General features: G+C 36.2%; 1 protein-coding gene and 1 pseudogene across 1 annotated transcript; both read right to left on the minus strand.

The window, feature by feature from the left end:
* Positions 1-144: 144 nt before the first annotated feature.
* On the minus strand, positions 145-9617 carry LOC132132362 (intraflagellar transport protein 46 homolog; annotated as a pseudogene).
* A 920-nt stretch (positions 9618-10537) lies between these two features.
* On the minus strand, positions 10538-16939 carry LOC132132440 (vacuolar protein sorting-associated protein 11 homolog). The gene is made up of 16 exons (XM_059544809.1): positions 16760-16939; positions 16350-16494; positions 16135-16270; positions 14710-14873; positions 14349-14596; positions 14071-14272; positions 13847-13998; positions 13580-13766; positions 13331-13474; positions 12960-13157; positions 12685-12846; positions 12042-12175; positions 11613-11815; positions 11275-11446; positions 10944-11166; positions 10538-10828 (listed from the first exon to the last, which is right to left on the minus strand). The coding sequence occupies exons 1-16, from the start codon at positions 16903-16905 to the stop codon at positions 10661-10663; spliced, it is 2784 nt and encodes a 927-aa protein (XP_059400792.1). The 5' UTR covers positions 16906-16939; the 3' UTR covers positions 10538-10660.
* Positions 16940-17749: the final 810 nt, after the last annotated feature.

Below are 17749 nucleotides of genomic sequence, written 5' to 3' on the forward strand. Positions count from 1 at the left end.
AGTACATACAGTACATTCATTTAACAGTATATCCCCTAAAAAATCTGTGAAGACTCTGGATGTTGTGATACTAAATATAAAGTTACATAAAACATTTCTTAATGTAAGAAGTGGAGTTAACAAGGAAACCCATCATCCTCTCGTTTACCCTTCAGTAAGAAAAGACCAGCTCATTTCAAACTGTAAAATAATCAGGCAGTGGACTGATGGAGTAGCTGTGATGAGTTTTGAAGACACTTTTCCAGTCTACAGTTTGAGGAAATACGCTTTTATTAAAACAAGCCTGCTAAACATAAACATATGAAGAATTCACACAATCTAAGATGCAGAAGAGAATGCAGTTTCACAACTTCAACTGGCGATACAACAGCTAACAACAAAACAGGATGTAAGAAAATAGGCCATGAAAGAGACGTCAGTCCAAAGTGAGTCTTCTGATTTAGCAATGACTGCATGTGAAGCAGGCGGTGCGTCAGATTTCTGGCTCTCCTCTACAGATTTAAAGATCACATGAGAAACCAAATGAGCTCTTCAATAATACAACCCAGACTTCAACTAAAATCTAAAATCCTGTGCTTTACAAAAAAAACAAAAAAACGTGAATAAATGTCACATACTTGTCACAAATTGCACAACATGCAATTTACCACACAGAATTTTGACATAATCTGCCAAATTGCAGTCAATATTTGCGGTGGGGAGATTGACCTGGTGAACACATGGGGAAGTGAAAGTGAACATGACGGAATTAGCAGATATAGATATAATATAGCTTTCAGTCAAGATCTAACCTTCTCCAAAAGCTCCTCAAACTCAGGCGGCCACTCTTGTATGTCAATATCTGGCATGGGTCTGAAGAAATATGCATGACTCTTGTTATAAAATGACACAGATGTTATGTTCTGCTCTCTGGATGTTCGTTGTTGATTCATGTCAGTGCTTGCCTTGTGTAGTGCAGAAGCTGGAGGCTTGGACCGATGCAGCTCTAATGCTCTCGATCCAGTTGTCTATGGCTTTGGGGTTCTTTGAGCCAATACAACTTTTCATGGTAAACTCATATTCCCTAATCTGCCTATTTTTAAAATATCTGGACCTGTATATTGGTTATGTATTTTTTTTTTTTTAATATATAGTAATTGATAGAAAATAAGTGTCAAAGGTTCAACAAGCCTACAGCCTTTTTGTGACTTTAGGCATTAATCAAAATCCAGTTACATTATGTATTCAACCACGGTATGTGTGTTAATATCTGTTTATATACTGTGTACAGTGCACAGCATAAAGGAGTTCACCTCCTCTAAAACTTAACAAATTCAGCAATAATATGTACTTAGACGAAATGTTAATATTCTTTGAAGATATGTTCCAACAAGCCTGCTTGATCAATTACCAAAGAAGAATGCCAAAAATATTCAGCAAAATAAGATTTTCTTATCAAAGCGATAAAATTTTGTGTTGCAAATGTGAGTACACCCTTCTGAAAGATACTAAATAATAATAATAAAAAAAGAAGTTTATAGGTTTAAGGCTATTTTTGATCAACAGGTAAGTATATTAAACCAAAGCTTTTAAATACAAAGTAAAATTTTCTGAAAATTAAAAGTGTTATATAGCCCACTGAATCATACTCAAACTTAATGCTGGCAGCAGTGGAACCACTGGCTGCAGGAGAGAACCACAAGGTGATTTATTTCTTAGCATAAAAGAGGACAGTGGTACAAGAGGAATACTAAATTATTGTTTTAAGTGTGAAAATATAGCAGGAGTAGCACTGACATTCAAAAACAATGGACTTGTGATAAGGCTTCTGTAATAATCAGGTCTTCACTTTGAGTGTTCATTTCGTGATGAGTGAATTATTGCTAGAAAAAGAGCAGGAGAAATAGCATGCAGGTGTCTCAGAGTGGGCAAAAGCTATGAAAACAGTGACACTTTATCTCACGGAGTATGAAACAGCCTGCAGAAAGCACAGGGTTGTTGCCAACACTAGAATTACCAACTGTAGCAAAGCAAAATAAACTCATTAGACGTACAAAGAAAAAGTCACCTCTTCAGTATCAGGTACTTCCTGTGAGACAGGAGAGGTCAGGTAAACAGGTATTATTTATATGTATATAAAACATATACATACATCATTCATATAATTCCACTGGATACAGTTTATTATTTGACTTAAAGACCCCTAAAAATTACTTGAGGATTGTGTTGACATTTTACTACTTTTTAATGCTTTTTTGTGATTTACCTGATAAATTCCATGGACTTTGTCTGTATCCCCTGTGTATGAAAGAGTGAGGCTATAACTGCCGCTCAGAAAAAAAGTACATTATTTATATGTTACTTATTTGGTTAGTTCTGGCATTTTCGACCCTTTGGCCTTAAACATGACAAATATAACATTCTTTGGGTTCATTGTTTTATTTACTGACTTATATACTTTACTGAATTCTTTTAGATTATGTTGTTAAATATATATAAAGTCATAGTCATCCACTTGATAAAAATAATCAAATTACATTGTTTGTTATTCATTTTTATTCTTTTATTTATTTGCTACTCCTTTACTCACATAACTCATCATGCTAACTAAATTGCACAGAATTAACATTGTTGATGTATTTGGAAGCAAATCTTACGGTGATGGTTTTTGTAAAGGCAGAAGAACACGATGATCTCACCTTAAAAGAAAACCAGAAAATTACATGAGTATGCAATGCTACTTTCTTTTTCTTGATTTTGTTTCTGTTGAAAGATCTTTTACAAAATGTCTTTGTGTTTAAAGATGTGTTAGGTTTATTTTGTTGCCCTAAACAGAATATCGTAATCTGGCATCATTTTGAGGATTCATAAGGTGCTCAACGAATGAACTACTGCTCACCGGCAGAGGTGGGTAGTAACGAGTTACATTTACTTCGTTACATTTACTTGAGTAATTTTTTGGGGTAACGAATACTTTTCAGAGTATATTTAAAGATGGGTACTTTATACTCTTACTTGAGTAAATTTTGGGGGGGAAATCTGTACTTTTACTTCGTTACTGTGGGCGACGCTCCTCTCGTTACTTTATCTTAATGCAATAAATGTTATAAATGCTTCAGTTTGATCCAAACGCGCCGTCTACTTTTCTCTGGACAATGAGCGATGCCCATTCGCGAATGATTCATTCTTTTGAGTCAATTCTGTTCAAAGGCTTGATCAAACCAATTGGCAAACGAGTGAATTGGTTCATGAATCAGTTTGAATGAGTCGTTCAGTTCCCTGCCGCACGCGCTGAGCGTCTGAAGCGGTTCACTCGGAGTTGTAACGTTTTAGAACAGAAAGAGCGTTGAAAACGTGGCTGGAACTGCACTGAATTGAAATCTGCAAAGGTTATTATTTGCTAGCGATGGAGATCCTTATTAGATGAACACCGCGTGTGCTGTCTACTGTTTAACAGGTAATAACTTGGGCTACATTCGATTACAGTACACGAAACCACTGTGACATTAGTTTCTTGTACGTGTGTGGCTTATAACAGAGGGGAGTCAAGTTGAATGCAGCTTCCAAAAGACAAAAAATAGCCGATTAAGATTTTATTAATTTTAATACAATCACACTGGTGCAAGTACGTTCAGCGAGTCATATTATCAGCTGCTAAATTCAGATCTGTGATTGCTTGCTGGCGCTTAGCCAGAGACAGATGCGTTTATACAGCCTGCGCATTATAACCAATCACACACGATTCTTTTGAGCTTATTAAAGCATTGGCCAATCAAAGGTGTTCCGATGAGTCATCGCTAAAATGCCGGTGCTTCCTTCACTCACTCACTGACTGAATACCTCTTTCTGGCGAATTCTCTCGTCAGAAACAACAAAGTGCAGATGTGTGTACGAATCTTTAATTAAGATATTGATTTCACAGTGTTAACAGTTTCAGTGATTTTAATGGGAGTTTCTGAGAGTGATTGAAATCTAGACTGTCAGTGAAAACTATCTTTAATAATGTAAATGTTATTTGCTCTCTTTCTGAACAATGAAAGATTAGTAGCAATATTTATATCACATTAACTTTCAATGTTAAATTCACATTTAATATAAAGTCAGCCGTATTAAAAATATGTTATGGCATGACACCTATATCTGTTACTTAAGTAAACAGACAGGGTTTTATAATAAATTACATAAATTGGAGTAAAGGCTGATGAAATATATACATTTATACACGCACACATACATTACATACATTTTATCTATATATCTAAATAAAAATAGGCTCAGTATATATGACCCAAAGTAACTAGTAACTAACTACTTGAGTAGATTTTTTATCCAATACTCTTTTACTCTTACTCAAGTAACTATTCAAGACTAGTACTTTTACTTTTACTTGAGTAAATATTTCTAGAAGTACTTTTACTTTTACTTGAGTACAGTTTTTGGGTACTCTACCCACCTCTGCTCACCGGTAATATATGTGTGTTGTTCTGATTCTCCATATGCATTTGAAGCAATACATCTGTACGTCCCATAATCAGAGCTGGTTATGTTGCTGATGTGTAGAGTCTGGTTTCTCTCACTGAATGAGTGTCTGTGTTTCTCTAGAACAGGCAATCCTTCTCTCTTCCACATCAGATGCAGAAAGACGCCACTCACTTCACATTTGAGAGTCACAGATGTGTTGGAGGTCCAAGAGACCACAATTTCTGTTGCACTTAGAGGGTCTTAAAGTAAAACAATGAGCAAAAGTACAGAAAATTTAGATGAATTCTACATTAATAAGCATGATTGTGATAGGTCTGACTTACACTGAATTATTAATGTGAAGTTTTGAGATATTTTAGTGCCGTTTCCTCTAAGTATTGTTTCAGTGTAATTTCCTTCATCCTTTGCTGTCACGTTCTCCAGAATGAGGCTGTTATTGTTGAAATAGAAATGAGCTGAGCCACAGCATTAACTGTATTCAGCACTGAATGTGGTGTTTTTCCTAAAACATAGACATGTTACTGATCCAATTAGTTTTGTCCATTCCACCGAGCGCAGAGAATCAACAGTATGTTGATCAAGTTCCTCTCCAGTCAGCTCAACACGACTGTATAAACCCGTCTGCACTTCTTTGACTTCAGTTTCTCTCACTGTCAAATCAATATGTTTGCATGTTACGATTAATAAACAGATACTTCTGATTGAAATATACTAAATCATATAATGACCATAAATGTAAAATGTAGTAATTCACGATGAGGAAATTAAACATCATATATAACATATCTAGCTTTTGAAAATACATTTTATTTATCTAAACATAGATATGATCTAGCCATACTTACCCAAAACATTGAAGAAAAACAGACAAATATGAATGTAACATCCAGTCATCGTAAGTCAGGAGTTAGACTTCTAGATCTTCTTGTAGCTAATTCAATTTAAAAAATTCAATTTTACTATAACTCATAACCATTAATCAAACCATTCAAATATGTAGACGTTACTTATATGATGCTCTTTATTGCATCATCTCAGAGTAAAACATAGCCACTAAAAACCACGACAGAAAAAAAATAGCGGTTAGAAGGAAGAAGAAGGCAGGGCTGCTTTTATTCAAATTATCTAATAGACAACATCTCTCGTACATTGTTTTACACATTATAGACTAATAACTAACTCATAAAAGACAATTTACTCTGGTTCAGTGTATAATTTAAAACTGATTATGGCTATCATTTCATCTTGCTTTGCTAAATGCCTTCCGTTCCTTTCAGTGTTTGCTATTGATTCAGTTTAATTTAATATTATTTTTCTGGGATATTTATACATTACATACTTTTATTTAACTGTATATCTCCTATGTTATGTTCTGCTCTCTGGATGTTCGTGGTTGATTCATGTCAGTGCTTTCCCTTTGTAGTGTACAGAAGCTGGAGGCTTGAAGCTCACTAATGCTCTCGATCCAGTTGTCTATGGCTTTGGGGTTCTTCTCTGGGTTTTCTATGCTCATTACTTTCACTTCCTGTGAAAGAGATGTGCATCAGTTACTCATTTCACTTAGGCTAAAATCATCAAAGCACCTTAAGTCCTCTAGTGTGAGTACATGAACTCACATCAACATTGTGTTGTTTGCTGTTATCTGACAGCATGGAAAGCACTGTTGGGTCTGAATGTTTAGTTCAAGGCTCATCCAGAACCAGGAGACCCAGATTGTCAGCTGTCCCATCTGGTCGTGGTACCTGTGGGTTGAACAGAAAGATTCAGAAACTAAAAATTGGACACTCTTGTCCAGTACAGATTTGAAAATCATCACTCACTTTGAGGAAAGCATCAATGTCCCCCACAGCTGGAATAAAGTCAGGGATAAAAGGCTTCAGTTTGTTGTCAAGCTCTATCATCTATGGAGTATATCTGAAAGAAACAGTCATGCAGTTAATATTTGTGAGAAAACAGTAGTCAAAAGAGTGTATTTTGTGTTTCTTCAACTATAGATACTTTTATTGTTCCAAGTGTAAGAGGTGAGTTTGCAAGATGTTCCTCTGTTCATGTTTCATGTGGAGGTGCACATCAAAAGCTGTGAAGTTTGAGCTAGGGTGACCACCTGCTAATAAGCCCAAGGGGGGACAAGGGGTACGTTTCTGAGGGACAATGTGGGACACCCCATGGGCAGACTCACTGATAGTGGTTTACCCATTTCTAGCACATACCACCTTACATGGTATATTAATAATGCCCTATTCCCCTAAACATGTGTAATTGTTGATGTATGCTATGCTCATGACAGAATTGACAGATGCACTTCCACTTACGATTTACTTTAGCTATTTCCTATTTTATTAATTTTTCACTACAATTTATTCACTTTAAATAAATTATAATATAAAATTATAGGATTAAAATGAATTGTAGTTGCTCAACACCACAGGAAAAGTAAAAAAAAAAAAAAAAAGTCTGACATCACAACTCAAGGGAAGGGAATTCACTCATTCCCTAATCCCTATATAGTGTATGGCAGTTGAGTTCAATAGGAAGGAGTGAATAAATAAATAAGTGAACGGATTCGGACAGTGACGTATAACCTACACTGCGCGTGAGACTTGGAGCTGTTGCAAAAACATTGCCATGTGTACTTTTATATTACATCTACCTAATTTTAGAAAATAATACTAATAGCAATAATACTCAAAATTACTTTATATTGCAGTTATACATACATATATATATATATATATTGTAATGCTTTTATGTACACACATACAGTAAACGTTCATAATTGTGTATACTTTTAGTATCTTGACACTTGCTCAAGCAGCGTTTTGAGCTCAGATAAGATGGTTGTTGAGCGTCCACAGGCGACTGTTAATTTTACATCGGAATACACTACCTGTTATTAACGGAAAAATGTAAATTATCCACCAAATTATCATTTTTGTAAGTTAAAAACGATGCCACCTCAGTAAATTAGTCAAATAGTAAACTGAGTTATTGCCTACAGAACATATTTTAATATAAATAATGTAGGAAAAACGTTAAAACAGAAATAATAAAGCTGTAAACTTCATCTCTCATTCAAACTCGCTCGCTGCTGAACTGTCAAGTAATGTTCGTTTGGCTGCCTGGGGCTCGAGGATATAGAGCCATCAACTTTTTTTGAGCAAGCATTTATTTTGCGTGACACAGTCTCAATTCGCGGGACGCATGAATTGGGCTTCAAACGCTGTGCGCGCACGCGCTACGCGGGACGGGTGGTCACCCTAGTTTGAGCATGCTAACCATGTGATGTACTGAAATAGCTCTTTGGTCTCGGTTGACACAGGAAGATGCTCATAACCAGCTGGGTCATATGCACTGTGAGAAATCATCCACACACAAACACATCTACATTATACAAAAAAAATAACATGGCTTTTTATCTTGAGTATTATAACTATAATGTTCTTAGCACTATTGATATAACATATTACTGAAACGTGTTGCAACTTATAACACTTGTCCACTTCCTCATTGTATATCTCTTTCATTTTAGCTTATCATAAATGAAACATCGATATACATCTCTCTCATTTTGGACAGCAGACCTGTCTCAGATGAGTGGTCCAACCCTTCTGGAGCAGATCCAGGCTCCCCTTCCTCCTCATCAGACTCTGTGTCATCAGAATCATCATCGTAATCATCCTCCTCCTCATTTTCATCATTCTGAGTAGTAGCACGGGCACCAGGTGGCAGTTCTTTCTTTCTCTGCTGTCAGATGTGAACAGGTCATTCAAATTTCATTTTATACAGTCAACAAATATGACTTAGTGAACTTACTTTAGTATCCTCTTCTAGTTTATCACCAGTATAAGTGGCCATGGCACTCTGGTTCTGCCTGCCTGTCCTCCTAGAAACTGAAATAAAAACACAATGGCATGATAAACAGATGATGAATGGTAGGTAAAAAGTTAAAGAAGGGGTAAACAGTCTGACCTCTCTGTCTTGGGGATGGTGTGTGCACACTGACTGCTTCCTCTGCATTCACCTCAAAACTCTTGAGCTGGTTGGTTGAGTTGAATCTGTTTGCAGATATTATTTGCACTTTTTAGTTTTTACTAAAACTGGGTTTTGAAACCTTGGGAGATGCTTACCTACACTGTATTTTTAAGAGTCATAGTGATACCAAAATGCTGCTGACTCAGGACATGTCTGTGATGCCCTAAAATGGGGAAGTCGTGGCCTAGTGGTTAGAGTTTGACTCCTAGCCGTAAGGTTGTGGGTTTGAGTCTTGGGCCAGCAATGCCACGACTGAGGTGACCTTGAGCAAGGCACCAAACCCCCAACTGCTCCCCAGGTGCCGCAGCATAAAGGGCTGCCCACTGCTCTGTGTGTGTGTGTGTGTGTTCTCTGCTGTGTGTGTAAACTTTGGATGGGTTACATGCAAAGCACGAATTCTGTGTTACCATAGACATAAATCGAGCGGCCAATGAGGCGTTTAGGTATTTATTATGTCTATGGGTATTACATATTAACATCATTAGCTACCAGGAAAAAAAAAAGTTACATTACTTTTAGTGCTTTAAAAACATTGCAGGTTTGTGTATAGTTTAAAGTCCTTTATAATTTGATTTGCAATCATGTCTTTTTTATTTATATTTATTATAGTAGGGGGAGGTGTTGGTGCAGTGGATAAGACACATGCCTTTGGTGTGAGAGACCCGGGTTTGAATCCACTGTGAGACACCAATGTGTCCCTGAGCAAGACACTTAACCCCTAGTTGCTCCAGAGGCGTGTGACTTCTGACATATAGCAATTGTAAGTCACTTTGGATAAAAGCGTCAGATAAATGTAAATATTGTATTATTTCTTAATATAATAAATTGCACGATGCACTGTTCTTTACGTTCTACAAATAAAAAGCACATCAAAAACATTATACATTAAACATTTAATTTAAACACCCATTTCCTGTTAATAAAAGATTCTAAATTCTTATGAAATAATCTTAAATATACAATAAAACAAATGCAACCTTATTTTTCCAGTCCATAAACACGTATACAAAATGTTCAGCTTAGATGATGCCTGTCTATTTGATACCTGGTAGATTGAATGGCTGTAGAAAAGTCCTAAGTCCTAGAAGTTTACTGCTCAAACGAATGGTTCACACTCACGTCATTAAGAAACCTTGTGGTTTCCCTCAGTCTGCCGGGATATGGCTGTAGTAAGAACAGGAAAACTAAAAAGCATTATATACCTAGGAAGACATAGATTTTACTGATTCAGATTTTATCTGTGACACCTAAATGAGAATAACTTGAGTGAGTGTAAAGCTGAGATTTGTGATTTTAGTCACAGGCTTAAGCAGAGCTTGAGAAGACGGTCTTTGGTTTCACAAACATACTGAAAAAGCCATCGACAAAGATGACAGGGGAACTCTTCAGTTCAGTTAAGAGTCAACATTTTGAAAGTTGAACCTGTTTCAACAAGGGTTAAAAAGGTTCATGCTGTAAAAAGGTGCTTTTAACCAAGCTACTTAGCAGAGACAGCGGTTCTAAGCATCATGGGTCAGCACTTGAGAACAGGATGTGGTTGTTAGCACCTTTACTTGCTGGTTCAGCTGTTTAGCTTTGCAACGTTTGTAACTCACCAAATAGTTTTAGCAAACTAGACACTAGTGAAGGTGTAAATAAATGAAGGTAGATTTGTTCAGAGGTTTTTCAGTGTGTGACTTCAAAACACCGTTTTACATACATTTCTGTGTTATTTGGCCTCTACAATGTAAAATACTGTGCAAATATTTCTTTTTTTTTTATTTCATGACAAATTAAGAGCTCAACAAACATCTCAGCTAATACAACAAAATACAATATAATTACAAGTTACAAGTCAATGATGTTTCACATTTATTAATGACACTTTTACAGGCGTTTGACATTGATTATTGTTGATTAGTTGCTTTATCTGCTATAATGAGTGGTTGCGGTACTAATTAAATATTATACAGAAATTATTAAGGGATGCAAAATAAAGTTGTGCAAGTCTTCTTCTATACTGTGCCTATGGTAGCTGAATTCAAAGCTTGAATGGTCGGGGGTTAGTTAATTAGGATCTGTTCAAAGGCCATTCAAGTAGTGTAGAGCTGTTTCTGCAGCAGACCCTAGTCAGACATCTGACCCTAGATCAGCACTTCTTCTTTTAATATGAACTCCAGTCCAGCTCTCAAACATTCCTCTTGGTGTTAATGAGTAGATCTCTGTTGAATTCAGCCTCCAGATTCCCAGCTCCACTCTTTCCTCCAGGAGGATCCGTTATCAGAGTGAGTTTGTTAAACACTCCACGGCCAAAATAATCAGCGATGACTGAGAAGCCATCATTAGAGCATTTCAGCTACAAGAGAAAGAAATTCTATTCAATTTTTTATTTGCATTTTTATTTTTAAGCATTTAGTTATAACTGGCAACTTTGATCAATTCAAACTGTCCTGCAGGAGAAAAATCAGTACCTGTCTGTGGAAATGGTCATGCAGATCTCGTTTCTGATCTTGTGCACGCAACATGTCCATCACTTTCCTGTTCTCAGGGGTGCAAGTGGGGCACTCGGCCTCACTCTCAGCAAAGCTCTCTAGGCAGTGCTGATGGAAAGAGTGGCCACACAAGAAGTGCACAGATGGCAGCTCTAGCGGGCTGTTGCACATGCTGCATTTGGTCTTCTGGAAGATCTTTGCACTGAAAGAGCAATGTAATTTTTTTAAATATGCAATTGCATTCCTATACTATCAATTGTAGCATCCATTTTTTTATGCTGTTGACTAAATGAATCCTTGATTCGCTCACCATGTTTTAAGTTCCTGTATCTCAGTGCGAAGATGGGCTGTTTCCTCTCTATACTGTCGAATCTTCCTTTCATCTTCCTCAATCTGCTGGGTCTCCCGCTCTAGTTTATTTATCAGGTAGTCTTTTATGACTGACAGCGATGCTGTGGAATTATGAGCCAAAGTCTGCACCACTGCAACACAGACATTCATATAAAGTCAAAATTATGCTGAAGAGTTGGTGCACATTCTACATCATGACTGAAAAGGAATTATTTGTGTGAAAAGGTCACGCAGTTATGTGTGAAAAAAACAACAGAGGTGTTGACCTCAATCATTTTTTTGTATCCTGTTACTCACCCAGAAGTGGAGGCATCAAGTTATTTTCATCAATGTGCTGCAGGACTTCACTAATGTAGGCCTTGCAGTTCTCTTCTTTGCGTGCAAAATAACCCAGAGCCTGTTCCCACAAACACACCTCACTGTCCCCATAGCGTTTACAGGCCTCCACGACTTTCCCGTACTCCTCGTTCTGCATGTGGTAATGCATGATCTGCTGGTACCTGCAGAAACAGGCTGTTCTGTCACTTATTTTTCTGCTGTTAATAGATAAAGACTAAATGTAATGCAGATGTAGATGCATTTAATTCTGGACAGAATTCAGTCTGTTCCTGTGATTTGTTGTCACACAAAGCTACAGTATGGCTGTAGAAGATTTGTAGCAGTTGTTTAGATAACTTTTCTTGCACCTTCTGAGCAAGCGAGAGACTGATTAGAAATAGCGCTTACAGTTTGCCCTTTTCATACAGATACAGCACCCCTTCCTTGAAGTTGTGCATCTGGCAGAGCACCAGGGCTTTGTCAAACACAGTGTTGTCGCTCCTCAGCAGGGACAGTGCTGCCTCCTGCAGGACTTTCTTCTTCTGTCAGACAAAAGGCAGAAAGAGTCATGGGTTTCCTGCAGTTCGGTACCTGCATTTACAGTAAGCAATCCAAATGTACCCAAAAAATGGTCTTGAGATTGTATTTTATAATGCAGTTACAATGTGATAGCTATGACATAGCTATGGAATATGTATACTTTTTTTCTAGGGACACACTGATATAAAAATTCTAAAAAATATTTTAATTAAATGATTAGTTTTATTAAAAAAAAAAAAAAAAAGTCTAAAATCAAATACTACTGTATGCATTAAAGTATACACAATGTATTATAATGTTCAATATTAAATATTTATTTATTTGAGAATCTGCAGAATTAAACATGGTAATAAGTTTTATGGACTACCACACTATTATTAATTGCCTAAAATTATAATCAAATTAGCAAAAACATCTAATAAATAAACAAGTCAAATTCTTCAGGTCCAGATGTTGTCAGTAATAACATAATATAACATAATGTGTACAGCCTGCATAAAGCATGTTTTACCCCTGGGTCCTGCTCATGTGCCCAGTCCTGCAGTCTAAGCTCTAGCAGTGTGTCATAAACTCCCTCAGGTGAGAACGGATCCACCTCGATCATGTGTTCCAGGAACGCTCGCAGCTCTCGTGGGTTATTGGCAAAGACCGGGATGAACTCTTCTGGATTGGCCTGTCAAAAAGAAAGAACATTTTGAGATAAAATCTCAAGTAATTTGTTTTAACTCACTATGTTCATGAATGTCAGATTATTTAAAGGTGTTAATGTGAATCCAAATGAATGACCTTGTTTTCTGCAGGCTTGTCCAGACTGTCCCTGTCGGTTGAGTCTTTGTTAGGGTGATAGTCAGTGCAGAGACGTTTTAAGAGGACGGTGGAACTCTCCGGCACATGGTGCATTAGAATTTTACCATAACGCTTCATATTACTCTCTGCCTGATCGAATGGTAACCGTCCAATGTAGCGTAAAGCCTCCTGATAATTCTGAAAAGGTTATTAAAAAAGGGAAAAATAATTGAATAGATATTTTTCTGGCAAGAGCAAAGCAGGCAAAAGTTTTTGTTAACAAAATGAAAAAGCATTAGCTTACCTAAACTTATTGAAAAGTATGTCATTACAGTTTATATCATAGTACACACAAGAAAAGCTGTATTTACCTTCAAATCCTCTAGCTGGATCTTCAGATACCATTCATGATGCATGTGTCTCTCTGCCAGAAAAACGGCATGACTGTGATAACCAGCCTGTCGTAACACCTTGATCGCAATTTCAACATCGAAATGCACCTCACTTTCATTGCTCTGTATTCACAGGAGGGATGCAGAGTATACAAAGCGTCGTCAGTGGTCAAGGCTCATTCAAAAAGCTTTAATGCACATTCAGACCAAAATAATTTTTCTACAGACCTTTATGAACTCTTCCAGCTTGGAGCTGTCCTTCAGTTTGGTGTAACAGTTGAGCAGTAGAGTAGTGTGGTCAGCGTTGGCCAGCGATTGCCTGTGGAGGGCCTGTAGGTACGCTGTCAAGTTATGTATCCTCTGTGCATCCAAAAATTTGCGGATTACATATGAGGGCTCAAGCTTCCCAATGGTGCTACAAGAGAAATAAAGTCAGGATGTAATCACGAATTACTTGATGAAATGTGTACCTAGAAATCTGAACTGCAAACCTACCGAATATACTGCTGGATGGCTCCATCATGATCCCCTTTGACGTAGAGATGGTCTCCATACTGTCTGAATATCTCAGACAAACCATCATTGTCCAGATGTTGACTTTTAGCCAAGTTAATGGCCATCACAAACAGGTTCTTCTTAAACAGCATCTAAATAATACATTATTGATTGGTAATGTATATTACTTTATATTTTAGGTAGACAATAAAAACTATTCTAACCTCTAGCTTGGTCTGTGTGTCTTTTTCTTGCAGCATATACAGTGTTCTGTCTCTCGTTAGGACGTAAAAAGAGCCCCATTCTGCCAGAACGTCAATGACATCGTCAAACGCCGCACTGTAAGCGATAAACTTGTTGTCCAGATCATAAATGGTCAAGATGTGTTTTTCTGTAGGGGATGTCTGTCTGCTACCATAATCAGATCTGTAAAATGAAATTTCAGAAATGTGAATGCATATTAAAAAAAGACAGATAACCCATGCAGTAGAACGAGTCTTACTTGCTGGGTGACTTGTTATTGTGTGTGAGCAGCAGAAGGTAGCCTCTGTGCCAGTGAGTTAGAAGCTTGTGCCCATCGAAAGCAAAACAGGGCCCTCTCTCATCAGGCTGGTACAAATACACACAGTCATCTCCAGCCACTATGAACTGTGAGTCCTGCGAGGGGTCTGTGAGCGCCGAGCAGCGGAGGGCACAGCCGTGCGTGTCCAGTTCTATACGAGGGTACTCTTTCACTGATAATGTGTAACACTGTCAAGGTATGAATAATCCTGCTTTCAGTTTGTTAGAATCTGTAACTATAATCACATAGTTTTATTACAAAGAAAAATAAATAAATCACATTCCATGTAACTAACATATACCTGCACTTTTTCTAGAGTGGCGACAAACAGGTGTGTAACTTTGCCGGCCTGTCGGAAAGCCAGGCCTGTGATTGGACAGTTGCCTTCATGGAGGCTGAGAGTTTTACTGTGTCTGTCTCTGGTGATGTCACCCTTCGTCAGCACAACACTGCCATCTGTAAAACCTGAGCATTCAACACCGATATTAGAGTCAACAGAAAATTAATTATTGATGGATAAAAATATTTTTTTCCCAACTAAATTTTCTGTTTTACTTTGAAATGCATCATATTACAAAAAAAAAGGGTTTCAAATGCCATTTCGCCCCCCTTGGAATTATAAGGTTCTATCTGCATTCCGAGTAGTTTTGAGATATTGAGCTTCAAAGTTTTTGCATTCCATTCGACTGTGTATATAGAACCTTGTTGTTTTTTTTAAATAAAAATCCAATTATGTATACAACATAAAAAGAATCTATCACATAATGTAAATAAGTTGTCACAGACTAACAATATGGGAATAACTAAATTTTTACAAAAATATCAGATAGAATTTTATAATTCCAAGGTGACGATTTAGTGTCACTGAAATTATTCATATATAAGAAATGATTGCGAGTTACGTTTATTTATTTCTAGAAAATCAAATAAATATAACTTGGCATTTGTTAACTTTTGCAACATTAAAGTGCATTTTTTTTATTATTAGCTGTCATCTAATATTTAACTGTAATGGAATCATTACTTTTATGAAAACTTTTTTTCAAATCATATAAAATACTAGCTAATACTCAAATCAATTAAATTAATTAAAATAAATTCTCGATCTGAATAATTACAGTATACAAGATGATATAAGACTCTTCATTTTGGGGGAGACCTCAGATTTTAGTTTAGTATAATTAAAATATTAATGTATTAAATTCCTTTTTTTATATTTTCGGTTTTCATTTTCATTTTAGTTCATATTGTAATTTACATTTTGTTTAGTTTATTTAGTTTCTGTGTTTTACATGACTTGCAAGAAAAAATAGTAGGCTAAATCGTGTGCACGATTTACTAATTCGTTCCCTCTATTTATAAATTGTGCTCAATTTAGCAAATCGAGGGAACACAATCATAATTGTGTGCACGTTTTAGTACATTGAGGGAACGAATTAGTAAATCTTGCACAAAATTTATTTATTTTTTCTTGCATGTCATGTGCGGGGCTCCGTAGTGTTTTAAAATATGGTTAGACTAAATAAAATAAAATAATATATATATATATTTATATATATCTATTTATTTATTTATTTTAAATTGTATATTACATTATAATATTTTTATTATTTTATTTTCCTTTTATTTCAAGTAACTAACAAGTTTTTAAATGGTTTTAGTTTTAAGTAACTACAATATCCCTGATTTTTTTAACAATAAAAACAACAACAACGACAACTCCTACCGATAGCCATGAAATTAAGGTTTTCATGTACACTGAGACAAGACACTTCAGTGGGTTTGTTTCCAGGTATGGCAGGGAATATCCGGGTACACAGAGGACTGCCGCTGTCCTTCTTATCAAGGTTCCACACCTTCACCTGATGGGCAAACACATAAACTAAAGCTTAATTTATTGTGCTGAGATGTAGTTTCAGCAGAAACCTGTCTGATTCTTACCAGAGGGTTGATGCCAGGCTCGTCCTGACCCACAGACACCAGGATGTTGTTTTGTTTCAGCTGGTACAGGTGTGTCACGCGCAGCTTGTAAGCCTGAAAGCTGGATAGCTGCAGGGACCTGGTCAAAAACCAAATCTGCCCATCCATATGTGCATTATATGAGTTAAAGAAAACATGATCATATGGCATAACTGAAATCATATATAATCAGCCAAAATGGACTGAATATTGGAATTATACATTTTTTTTAAAATAAAACACATGCAATAATCAATTTGACAATGCAGGCTTGTTGCAACCTATTATATGCTACGATTTATACAACCATATTAATGAAATATCCGTAGTATTATTGTTTATCAGTGTCATAATTGCTAACTAGCCTCAAGCATGACTTCAGCATTTTAAGGATATCTCCAAGCACAATGTGTCCTCGACCGGAATCACAGGCCGCTATTCCCACCGGTAGTTGGAAATTTTTTCCATTTTCGCTCGGATCTTTCACCGTTTCTTTATCGAAAAACACAAATCGTCTCCACTGTAAGAACGCTGCCATTTTCCAAGCAGTTCTTGTTTAGCAAAATCATGTGACTCACATCACGGTCATGTGACTAGTGTCAGGATAGTCTTGTTTTTTGTTATTTATCTATATTCGCAATAATATAAGGTTGGACATAACGAACCACAAATTAACTTAATAAAATGTATTTCAATATATAATGTAAATTAAATAACTAATGCTGTTTAAAACCAAAATGCACACCAAACAGAAAATAATAAGAATTTTTTTTTTACATATTTGATTTTAATGTATACTTTAAAAAGTTATTAATATGGCCAAAAAGACATAACAAAAATTAATTAACGATGCCCGATTCTTGAATGAACTGCTCTTTTGATTCGGATCTTTTGAATGAATCTCTAGAACCGGTTCACGAATAGGACTGAACTCAACCGGCGCATGTGTCAACAAAGCACTGAATGAATGCAAGTTGTCTAGTCTCTTTCATCGTGATGAGGCGAAAAGTCAGTTACTTTTATTGCAGAACTGTTTAATATAAAACATAAAAGCACATTTGAAGAAAGGTGGTTTAATAAATATTGTTTAATTTTAAACACTATAACTGAAAAACCTAATAAACAGAAATATGCCGTATAACTTTTTTTGCATATGAAGATATACATAACAACAAGAGAATTACAATGTTGTATATAAATGTTCACATTATTACAAGTAAAATAAAAAATAGCCAGATGAATAAAGAGAGAGAGGGGTAAAACACACAAATAATGAAAAGGGTACAGTTTACTTGTCTATTTCAAATATGCAGATACTTTTAGAAGTCCTGAGAGATGTTTTCTTTCGTTTTACATTTATATACCATATTGCAATATTGTTT

The sequence above is a fragment of the Carassius carassius genome, chromosome 49 (assembly GCF_963082965.1).
Source record: "Carassius carassius chromosome 49, fCarCar2.1, whole genome shotgun sequence".
Lineage (NCBI taxonomy): Eukaryota > Metazoa > Chordata > Actinopteri > Cypriniformes > Cyprinidae > Carassius > Carassius carassius.